Source organism: Coffea eugenioides, chromosome 6, assembly GCF_003713205.1.
Source record: "Coffea eugenioides isolate CCC68of chromosome 6, Ceug_1.0, whole genome shotgun sequence".
In the NCBI taxonomy this organism is placed as follows: Eukaryota; Viridiplantae; Streptophyta; class Magnoliopsida; order Gentianales; family Rubiaceae; genus Coffea; species Coffea eugenioides.
The window spans coordinates 30,691,642-30,703,689 of NC_040040.1; the positions used below are offsets into that span (position 1 = coordinate 30,691,642).

At 35.3% G+C, this 12,048-nt stretch overlaps 1 protein-coding gene across 5 annotated transcripts; it reads right to left on the reverse strand.

Moving 5' to 3' along the window:
- Window positions 1-2,216: 2,216 nt before the first annotated feature.
- LOC113775428 (exosome complex component RRP43-like) lies at window positions 2,217-11,614 on the reverse strand. 5 transcript variants are annotated; one of them, XR_003468884.1, is made up of 13 exons: window positions 11,556-11,614; window positions 9,429-9,515; window positions 9,219-9,323; window positions 5,220-5,400; window positions 5,085-5,134; window positions 4,917-4,986; window positions 4,737-4,842; window positions 4,208-4,274; window positions 3,960-4,035; window positions 2,999-3,297; window positions 2,698-2,825; window positions 2,560-2,601; window positions 2,217-2,485 (listed from the first exon to the last, which is right to left on the reverse strand). XR_003468884.1 is itself a non-coding variant. In XM_027320305.1 (12 exons), exons 4-11 carry the CDS (start codon window positions 5,374-5,376, stop codon window positions 2,742-2,744), a joined length of 909 nt encoding a protein of 302 aa, XP_027176106.1. In that variant the 5' UTR covers window positions 5,377-5,400; window positions 9,219-9,323; window positions 9,429-9,515; window positions 11,556-11,614; the 3' UTR covers window positions 2,407-2,601; window positions 2,698-2,741. The 5 variants fall into 5 exon arrangements, 3 of the variants coding, with proteins under 3 accessions (XP_027176106.1, XP_027176103.1, XP_027176104.1); XR_003468883.1 differs by having other exon boundaries at window positions 2,218-2,485; window positions 2,560-2,825; XM_027320305.1 differs by having other exon boundaries at window positions 2,407-2,601.
- Window positions 11,615-12,048: the final 434 nt, after the last annotated feature.

Below are 12,048 nucleotides of genomic sequence, written 5' to 3' on the forward strand. Positions count from 1 at the left end.
TTTCTAAGATTCATGCATACTACGACCCCCATTTTCTCCCTTATACCTAATGTTATGAAACAATTAAAAGTATGGATGTCCCTTTGTATTTCCAAGAGAATTAATTCTTGATTTATGGATACATTATGTATAGAAGTTGCAATCCATAAATCTATTCATGTAGTGGAAGAACCGTTTCATAGGTTTCTTCATATTCTTGTAATAGTGGGTGTTTAATAGGATTGATGTTCCTTTAATCTTGTAGTACCTATATATAGAGGTACATTGACACCCTTTGGAATGAACTTTTGTATTAGTTGGAATAATAAGAATATCACTCTCCATTACTCCACTTCTTTCTCTACTTCTTTCTCCAATATTTCACTTGATATTATAGTACCTTATTTTATTAGTTTTATAACACCTAACACATTTTTCAGTTTTTTCTTAAATTAAGGCCTAGTACAAAAATTTCTTTCTCAAGATTAACAATTGCTAAAGCTAAATTTGTATAAGTAATTCAAGGAAATATTAAGCTAAAATATTTTATGTTAATATAAATATTAAAGTCAAATATATTAAATTATTACCATAATACTGTAATATAGAACTTGAAATAATAGATATTAAATATCTCTACAAATTTAAACTTAAGAACAATTTTTTAGAAAATAAACCACTTAATTAATACAGTAATTCATCCTCAAGTTTAGGGTGGCAACTGGCAAGGACCTAATATCAAGGTTTTCATGGGGGATTTTTTTGTTGGGGGGTGGGGGGGGAGGGGTGCGGGTGGGGAACTTAATATTTATACAATTTATCGAAAAAATAGCAGTCCAAATTAAATTCTTCAAACTTTGGGGGGGCGCCGGGGGGGGGGGGGAGGGTAATTTCCCCTTCTCACAGCCCACCCCCACCCTTACTTTTATCGGGTCGATCCAATATTTTGCGATACTTAAATTTCTAGAGAGATCAACTTTAACATTTGTAAATTAGTATGTTTTAGTTAACATTCTTGTAAATTAGTGTGTTTTAGTTAACATTCTAGAGTTAGTATATTAGTCGATACTCTAGATTTGTTACTAAAAAAAAAGTAAATTACAAACGAAAGAAACTTTTATATAGCTGTAAAACAAACATAATATCCGTATATTTCTTTTCTTTTGATCAAGGAAGAGATAAGAGCTGATTGAAGGAGACCGTTCTTTCGACAAAAAGCTTACACCAACTTTTACCAGTGCATTATCCTTCATTTGCTTGGCGGGTTTCGGTTGGGGGTAGGGGGAGGGGGGAAGAAAATGCAAATGCTTCCTTGCAAGATGTAAATAGAAAACACACACGTGCGCGCGTACACAGACACATATATATGTATCTATGCATGTATACAAGTACGTGGACAACTTAATAGTTTTGTTTGAAAAACCATGCACGATGTCTCGTGAAGTTTTACCTCATTCAACAGGTATAATCCTTGTGCTTTTTGGACAATATCAAAAAGTTGTTACCATGCTGTAAGAATAAAAGAAAGCTGCAGTTTTCTCGAATGCTAAATGTGGTTCAGTGGTTAATAATCATGTTAAAAAAAAAGCTGATATCGTGTTCAACGACTTTTTTTAAAATATCGTGTTCATTGGCTTAAAGGACAAATAAAAAAAAAACTTTACTATGGAGTCAATGGCAGGAAAAGCTCACGGGGCATTCTTGAACAAAACTAAGGGGAAGAAAAAGTAGACACTATTAGATTTCTATACTTTATTTTATTTACTAAGACTTATGTGCCCTGCCGATTGAAAAAGGTAACCCAAAAAGTTAAAAAAAAAAAAAACACTTTGTAGCTTGGAATTCATCATCATCATCGTTATTATTATACATATAAAATATATAGCTATTCCAAATTTACACTAGTAGTCATATGGATGTCAACGGGTAGTTAATGGACAGTGAAGTTAGAAAAGAGAGACTGCTAGAGGCTTCTCTCCAATAACCAATAGTAGCATAACGTGGATGACACAGGTTACTCTGCCTGAGGAAGTCAAATTAAAAACAAGTTTCAAACTACAGAGTTTGACGATCTGGGAATTAAAATTGAAAGGAGAAAAAAGGGGAAAAAAAGAGAAAAAAAAAAAAACAACAGGTAGCCTGTGGTTGGTTTCCTGAACAGAAAGATCCTATTACAATGCGGTTCAACTTGGCACAAGGGAAAGTAAGGTTCACTTTGTACAGGATCCAGACCATAACTAGCACCCTTAGAAGTCAATGGTGCCATAATGCAAAATACGATTTTTTTTTTTTTTTGTCAGGGTAAATCCAATGCAAATAACATCAGATGCTTTGTGTCCATCTATCATATTGGGCATTTCTATTGAATGCACTACAGGGAAAAACTTAACATAATGCCAAATTTCTTCATGTGTTTTGTGCGAAAAAAAGGAAAAGACAAACGTTCAGATTTACCATCACCGATTGCCAAATTACGTGAATGTGTGTTATCTAAATAGCAGTAAACCTGACATGAAGATGGAACAAAATTAGAAAAGGGACAAGAAAAGTTTCAGTCAGAATGACCCTTTACAAGCTCACCATGAAATTCCTATTTGTCTAATTCCTCTCCAACTATAATCCCTGCAAAAAGATTGGCTAAAAAACGGTCCTCTGTGATATTTTACTATTCATTTCATTATCAACCGAGGAAACTAAAGGGTATGAAGAAACAAATACCATTAAAACCTAGATACTGACGGATTCAGAGATTAGTCCTGCTTTTAGTCCACCTCCATATCAGAAATTGCTTCATTTAAGACCTTTTGAAGCTCTTTCAGTCTCTGTCTTGTTAATGCAACGCAATCCTGCAGTTGTGAACTTCGTCAGCAGTTTCTCATGGTGTAAGGAAAGAGGATGAATATGCAGGTGGGAGGGATAGCCATAATAAATGAGTAGAAAGCTAAACATTTTTCCATGCTACAGAAACATTATGGAATCTTATCGCCCATCTCAAGGTGACAAGGTGATGTAGCCTAACCTGAATAGCTGACGTGTGGGCAAGAACTGGGCCACCTGGTTTGTAAAGAGAAACCAATTGACTGGAGGAATCCAACACCACAGTCACAAGTGTCTCCATTATGGACTCTTCCTCTGCTGTAGGATCTGCCAGGATGTAATTCTTGTGAAGTACGCAAGTTAAGGAAAATGGTATTGTAGCCAACTTGAGCTTCCTTTTTTCTTTATTGACTGGCTCCTTCTCCAACTTCCCTCCCCCATTATCCTCAGAAATAAGCACAATTCTTCCCTCGTCATTCAGAGAAACTACAGGAATTTGCACTGAAAGTAATGGAATTCATGTAAGCAAGCAGGTAGTATGTGAACCTCAAGAATTACATAGCACAATCTTCTACTATTATGATGGAATACCAGGAGCCTCAGTTTTGCCATCCAATCTAATTACAGAGATGAATAATCTCGTCTTTTAGTGAACACCAGCTCTATAAAAACCGACTTTTGTGCATATCAGAAGGTGTGAAGATGAAGAGTAGGTAAGAGCAAAACAATTGCAGGAGACGGTGAAAACCTTCATCCCAAGGCTGCTATATTTAAGGACCCTATTCTAGGTGAGCAAACAAAAAAAATATCAAGGAGAACCAGGACTTGGCAATAAAATGTATAAAATCTGACCAACACTGAGTGCGGGCAAGCTGGCTATATTTCAAGGAACAAAAGAATTAGGAGGATTAAAACATACACATATGGCAGTGCCTATCATGATTAAACTAAATTCCTCACACAACCAAACCACTAATTGAAGTTGACAAACATGAAAGACAAAAAAAAAAAGAAAATGTTGAGTGAACACATCAAGCAAGAGTAGTTTCCCATTATTACTCATTCAGATATTCTCTTGCGTCATTAATCTACTGGGAGAAAATTGGGAAGAACTGAAAAATTTTGATAAGTAATCAGGATAGGAAATCAAGAGATAAACTTACAATGTGAAAAGGCAGCAACTGCTGAAAGCAATGCAGCATCAAAAAGGGAACCTTCAGCATCCAAACAATATATGTCCTGTGCCACCATAGGTCGGTAAAATAAGTAAGCGGTTATATTCACTTAAACCACAAGTCTGAGAAAACACTTCTTCGTCAAGGAAATCACAACAAAGTTCAGTTCAACACAAAAGTAATTAAAGGGACTAAAAACAAAGGTTATGTAACAGTTGCAGCTCAAAATTCATTACCAGGTAAGCCATCCAAGCAGCTTTCCCACTGACCAAAGACAATTCTTTCAAATCAATCATGCCAGAACTATAAAATATTCAACCAAACAATCAGCAAAGACAAGAAAATAGATATCCAGAAACAGAATGCAATCAATCATGCCAGAACTATAAAATATTCAACCAAACAATCAGCAAAGACAAGAAAATAGATATCCGGAAACAGAATGCATGAAGATGCAAGAGGTATGGCACTCAAAGGTAGAAAATGCAAAAGATTCTAATGTTAACAAAAGAAATGTTCAACAATGCACTGAAATACTAATCACCAAGTTTAATTGCTTGACTTTTTCCACAATACCTCATCTTGCAATTTACAGTGTATAAGACCTCTTGCAATCTCTAATGGATTACAAGAGAAAATGCATTTTTATACGTGCAATTCAAAATCAATTATCCAATACTATGTATAAACTAGGTTAAAATAGGAAGTAGTTCATCAATTAGAAAAGAAGTTGATTGCAGGTATGAAGGTGTTGCCATGACTTGCCTCAAAATAGTGTCAGATAACTGCTTTGCCACAACTGGAGCGGCGTCTGCGGGCCTCCCAGGCCGAACAATAGGAGAACATATTGGGGGCATATGAAAATCTATGGCTGTATAAAATTACATGTTTAAGTATTCAATTAACCATAAAAAATTAAAGATGATAAGAGGCTACAAGGAGAACCTATGCATCCCTCATCTGGTGACTCCACTGTAGGTGTCATAACCTCCAATTTAATGGCAGCCAACATGGTCTAAGCATCAAACAAGTGATATGTGTTAGATTCTACGTCAAAAACCTAAACTGCAAGAAAATAAAATGACATGATAGCACTGTGGCATAAGAACTTACCGTACAGCCTATCTTTGTTAGTGCAGATCCATTTGCCGATGTAACAGCTCCTACAAGAAAACCAATTGCAATTAGGTGAAAATAGTAATATCTGCAAATCTTAAAAAGCTTTACGCAAATAAAACCTGGACTAACCGAGGGATATGATTGTATCTCTAGCTTTTCCAAGGGTCCTGCCATCAGGTCTAATAGATTTAAGCAGATGGCGCTCATGAAAACGCAGAGGGAAAAGATGTCTAAAAGCATCCACCTCCATTTCTGAAGATAAATCAGAGCCACCGGCAGCAGCCATGCTGTTTCTAACCCGGCTGGTTGCCTGCAGAGAGCCTCAGCCCTTAGGAAGCTGTTTACTTATATGAAAAGAGCCTACCTTTTCCATCTATCTGTAAGTAAAAAATGCACTAACAACAACATTCTCCGAATAGGAAATAGAAAACCTAAAAGATTTCAAAGGTGACAAATTATCAGCAGTTGAGTGCCGGAAATAGAATCATAATCCGTTATGAAACTTACTAGATTTATCTGGTTCTAAGGCAAAGATGAATAAAACAACAGACCATTGAACAATCTTATAGAATCTTGATCAATAAGAACCAATCTTCTCATGTCAAAAGCGATAAAATTTTCTAAACTAGCAAAAGATCACGCATTTGGACAGATCTTAAGAAAGAAAATAATAGTGAAAAACACATGTTCAAATATTATTGCACTCATACCACTGCCTTCCATGTGTCTAGCACTATTCTAATGATGTGACTAGCTAGCATGCAAAAATTTCTTAAATCTCCAGCCTTGTGTAAGATAATGGATAATATTTGTCAATACCAAAGCCTAAAGTTTTAGCTTGGTTTTCAAACAAGATGGCCAGTGCAGGGGAAAAAAGAAAGTTAACCAAATTAGGACAGGTGATTATTGGAAAACAATGCCTTCAATGTCTAAGGAAACAAACACATCAAGTAGAAAATGAAGCCCAGCAAAGAGTTCCAATGTATTTTTGACAAATAAAATAGAAAAATACATAGATATCAATAGCTGACAACTCTCTCCATCTCAATAGTGTATGATCTAGCCTATGGCTTTAACAAAGCATGTATTGTTATGAACACTTTTTTACGTTAACAGAAATCATCCTTATCCACTAAACTTTGAATATAAGCCTATATGTAAACTCATTTATAATTTTGTCATATTGAATTAAATCTTTTGTTTATCTTGGTTGCAGCAATTTTAAAAACCATATCTTCATATACAATCATTGTTAAATTCTAAGACAAAATGCGTTATGATGTAACAGTTCCTATGTTTCCAACTTTTCTAATGCTTATTACACCCCATTTCTAATGCTTATCTCTTCAGGAATAGACAAAAATTTAGACCATAATTAATCACCCCATTTCCTTCATGATGTCTGTACTTCCTTTTCTGTTTATTTGTTTCTAGATGTCGAATTCCTAATAGTTTTGGCTTTGGGATCTTGAATGTAATAGTGAAATTTTCACCAAAATATCTGTATCAGTCAAGCTTTTGGATTATTAATCTCAGCAGAAATCAGGTTATGGTATTTTAAAGTCAAAAACAAATATCTCTGTCTGTATAAAATCTTTAAACAGCTTTGCTGCAGCATTTCAGTTTTTCACACTTGCATTGCCATTTCAATTATAAATAAGCAGTGCACAATTTCATGGGAACACACTTACACAGGGAAACCCTGTTTTAGACTCTAATATATTTGGCTTCCTAGATGTGCTTAATCTAGAGTGAGATTTCTTAGCTCTGTTCTGATATTGCAGAAATTGCAGTTGTAGGGGAAAAACCTAAAAAGGGAGAAAAAGAGAAAGATAAAAGGTATAATTCAAAGTACAATCAACCGCACACTTTGGATAGCACTGGTGCTGAGAAAACTTTTGTGCAACTTCAAAGGCCAAATTGCTGCAGGACAAAATATTGTGAGAAAGAGGCTCTCTCTAATTTCCAGGCAAGACCTAACTGAGTTAAAAAATGAACTTATTTTTATTTACAAATTCCAACTTACAACTATAGGGAAAAAAATCACCATCAAAATCTAAAGACAGTAACTTGATTGGGATGATGGAGACAATCTATATATATATAGATAGAAAGATTCCATTATGAAACTGTTGGATTTACCAACTTTTGTCATACATACAGAGAGAGAGAGAGAGAGATTAGAGGTGTAATTCAATGTCCAATCAACTACACACTTTGAACAACATTGGTGGTTAAAAAACCTTTCTGTAACTTCCAAGGCCAAATTCCTGCAGGACAAAATATTGTGATAAAGAGACTCTCCCAAGTTTCTAGGCAAGGCCTAACTGAGTTGAAAAATGAAGTTATTTTGATTTACAAATTCCAACATCCAAGATCCTTTATTTCCTAGTTCAATTCTAATGTTGCACAACTTGCAAGTGCAGGGAAAAGGTCTCTGTCCAAATCTAAAGCCAGTAACTTGATTGAGATCATGGACACAACAATCTATATATGTAGATAGAGATTATTTGCAATCAATTCAGGACTTGCCTTTATAAACAGATGCAAAAAATATTTTGTTCTTCTTGCAGCCAGCATACAGTGTCCAGAAAGAGAGAGACAGATTAGAGATGTAATTCAAAGGGCAATCAACTACACTTTGAACAGGAATGCTACTTGAAAACTTTTCTGCAACTTAGAAGGCCAAATTCACTAACTACACATAAATTCCATCACTCCTCCAGGGGAGCAAAACACTACTGAATTTCTGATGCAATGCAATCACCAAATAGAAAGACATCAATCATATTAAAACAGATTTGCCTGCCAAGAGTCAAAGGGCAATCGACTACACACTTTAAACAGGAACCATACTTAGAAAGACAGATAAGAGATGTAATTCAAAGGGCAATCAAGTACACGTTTTGGACAGGAATGCTACTTAGATAACTTTTCAACAATTTAGAAGGCCAAATTCACTAACTACACATAACTTCCATCACTCCTCTAGTGGAGCAATGGTTCACGCCTTTGTTTTCCAGCCTTATGGATTTCCATAAATTGGTTGGCAAGTGGTGGAATTTGTCTAGTGCTCAATTAAATCATTTGCTGAACTTGTGGCTAAAAGCAAGTGGTTTAGGTGTCTGTTCTTACTTATTGTGTCTGTCCTATGAGAATGGAGAAATGAGGAAGCAGCTGGAATTTGAATGGCAATGAATATCCACCAACAAGATTTGGCAGCATACGACACATCCAAAAAAAAAAGAGAGAAAGATACAGTCATCATGCTGATGACTCTGTAACAATGAAAAGAAAATGGACAATCACTTAGTACTAAAAGGCACAGAACTAAAAGGTGTTGAGGTGAGTCCCTCAACTTTGCCAAACCTTTCAAGTCTGAAGATTACACAAACCAAAACAGCTATGCATATTACAATGAACCCTCTTCTGATGTATTTGTTTCACTTCAATTCAATCATTGTCTACTCCATACCTTGTACGCTTAAAAATAAATAGAATATGAATAGCACATGAACTAGAAAAACTCTGCATATTAGTAACACACAAGGCTGCTTTATTAATCATATCACCAAATCAAAGACTTAAAAAAATCAGAACAAAGTATAGATAAATTCTGAGCTGCTTGAAATACCAACAAATAAAAGCCAAAAACAATAAAAAAAACACAACCCAATTAACAGTCAAATACTGACCTCCAAAAAACCACCACCAAGAAAAGAAAAAACTTGGGTCCAGAGGCACAAATAATACAACTTTAGAGACCAAGTTACAGCCTTGAAAAGCCAATCAAAAGTCAGTTGCATGTTTACACCAAAATTTGTTAGTTGCAGGGTCATAAAAGCTTACAAAGGGGAAGCATTTGATACATGTGACAAATACTTATAAGCCACAAAATGAAGATACTTGGATTGAGATTATGTTGACAAAGAATAATATAAAAGACCCAGATTTTTCCTTTTCCGATGCCATTCATAAGCATAACTTGCTTATTAACCACCAATCAAATTTGCTATTACCAAAAATCAAAATGTGATAAGAAAGAAAATCAAGAAAGACGTTACTGGAATTTTCTATACAATCACAGATATTTTAGGAAAATACAATAAAGAGGGAGAGAGCAGAAACCTGAAGAAATTATAAACCTCAGCTTGTGGATAACTCTGATGAACACCCTCAGTTGACTGAATTAGGAAAACAGGAACAAATTGAACTCCTACAAAACCATACAAACTAAACAACCAGAAACAAAATCAAGAAAGACCTTACTGGAATTTTCTAAACCAAAGAATTGCAGAAATTTTAGGAAAATATAATAAAGAGGGAGGGAACAGAAACCTGAAGAGATTATAAATCTCATCTCATGGATAACTCTGATGAACACCCTCACTTGACTGAATTAGGAAAACAGGGACAAATTAACTCCTAGAAAACCAGAAGAGGAAAAAGCATGACTGACAAGTTACAAACTAAACAACCAGAGGAGAATCAAATACACAGAATTTAATAATTGCACACAAATATATTACTGTGGGGTTTACCAGACCTGTATTCAATTGTGTAAATGAGATGAGGGGAAGGAAGGAAAAGCTGAAGTCTGCTACTAAGTGAAATCAACGGCAAACAAAAGAAAAAGAATAGAAGACTTCACCGTTTACCACCCACTACCACTTCAACTCATTAAAAAACAATTAAAAACTGACACATGCCTACAAGAAGATATTGTGTGTACCGTGTTAGGTGACTGAGTGACCAATAAAATGCCAGAAAATAAGCACTTCAAGGACCAAAAAGGGCCAGAAATCATCCCTACAAGGAGACAATTAGGACAGTGGTCTTTCATTTTTTTTTGGGTCAAATTTAAAATGGTGGTTAAGGTGAGGAATCTATGTTCGAGAACTTGAGAATACAAGGGAAGCAGTGTGGTGATGAAACCGTCTAGGAGTTTTAGATTTTTAGAAAGTCTGGTGGAGAAAACAATAATACAGAAGATGCAGAAACCACGAATCATTTTGCCACGCCTCTTTCAAATGGCATTTGTTGGCAAGATGAAAGAAGCTTAAACGACCAAAAAACCAGTTAAATCCATCCAAAATACAAAATAACCGAATGAATGGCATTAATCAATCACAAGACAACAAGGGAACAATCAATTGAATTCAATTCCAATCTCAATTGCAACCTTCCATCTTTAGTATGGTAAGATATGACATTGTTTCATACTTTGGATTCATATATGCATCTAAATAGCATGCCAACTCGAGAGTACATGAAAAAGAAGTTAGAGGACAGTTCAAAGTAGCAAGTAACCAATTTAATTTCATTCCATAATCACAACTTAGAAAGATGCTTTCTTATGAATAATAGAGTAAATGTTACAAAGTATGATTAGCTAATAGTTGGATAAACTAGAAGTCAAATCAAGAAAATGCTAATTAAGAGTTTAAGGGGGAAAAAAAGAAGTCCTCCTCTATCATGGCTACCCTTCTGATCATAGTTCTCAAGGCACAAGTCCAGCAAAATCCTTACACATTCATGGTATACACTAACTTATCGGCATGCTTCACCTACGGTAGTAGCACTGTTAAACGATACTAAAACATATCCTACAAAACTGTAGTTGGGGTCACAAGAAAGGTAAAGTGGAAGAACAGCGATTTTACACGGATACTACAATCAAAATCACAGTCAGACTAATATAAAAAGAATTTTCTCAAGTAACATCCTTTACATTAGGATATGCTATAACTGCAAATGAGCATAGCTAGTATTATTTTGCACTCAGAAATAATATTTTGGGAACCGCATACAAAACAGTTGGGTCACTCTATCCGTCTAAATAAAATTGACTAGATAACGCATCATTCTTGTTTAACCATCTTTCTTTTTCCCAGTTCAGCTCTTGCTCAGCCATTAATCTCCCAAAAAGTGGAAGCAAGAGTATAGTAAACATTAAACCCCTGAATGACAATGAACAGAATATGCATGTGCACGAACAAAATGATAAATAATTTCACATAATTACAGCAGTAAATGGATAAACAACTTTCCTCATGAAATTTCCATGACAATTTATCAAATTTCAGTCCAAAAAAAAGAAAGAAATCCATTTTTTACACAAGAAAAAATTTCACTAAACCTTGCAACTACATGTCCGCTAGTCATCTACATTCTTAATCAAATCCCAATCACCATTTGCCAATTCCCTCTCCACCCAGCACCACTTACTTAACCCGCTATTTTCCTCACCTGCAACCACTCACCGCTATACTTGCACCATAATCACCTCCTACCTGTCTTCCACTCCACACTCGAACCCACTGGAACTCTTTCTCTTGTACAAGACAATGTCAGGTTGAAGGAGAAGATGATTAAGGCCATAACTAAATAATACCCAAAAAAATTGGGCAGAAATTTTAGACAAAAATAAAATAAGGAGAAAAAGAAGAGACATGGAAAAAGCACCTCCTGTAGAGACTCGCTAGACAACTTCGGTTCAGCATCGGACAGACGTGAATCGATCGACAGAGAGAAGGGGAAATGTACTTTTGGTGTCTATATTTATAACAAAGGGTTTTTCAAATTTGACCCTCGCCATATTTTTTGTTTACTAATTCCCCCCTTTACTTATCTTGTACTTAAAATTTCAATCAAAATTTTTAGTTTTAATCTTTAGGGAAAATTGCCAATTTAATCCCTAAACTTTTTCACTTAAATCAATTTCGTCCTTTACGGTTTTTTTTCACCAATTTAGCCCTCTAACAATTTTATTAGGTTCAATTATACCTGGCAATTGGGCGGGTTGGGCGGGTTTTGGACGGATTAATATTGGGTCTTCACTTAATTGGGTTATACCCAACCCGCCCAACTTTAGATTGGGTTGATTTTGGGTTGGGTCATATTGGGTTATCTCAAACCCATGACCCAACTATGACCCAACAAATTAATTCATACATTT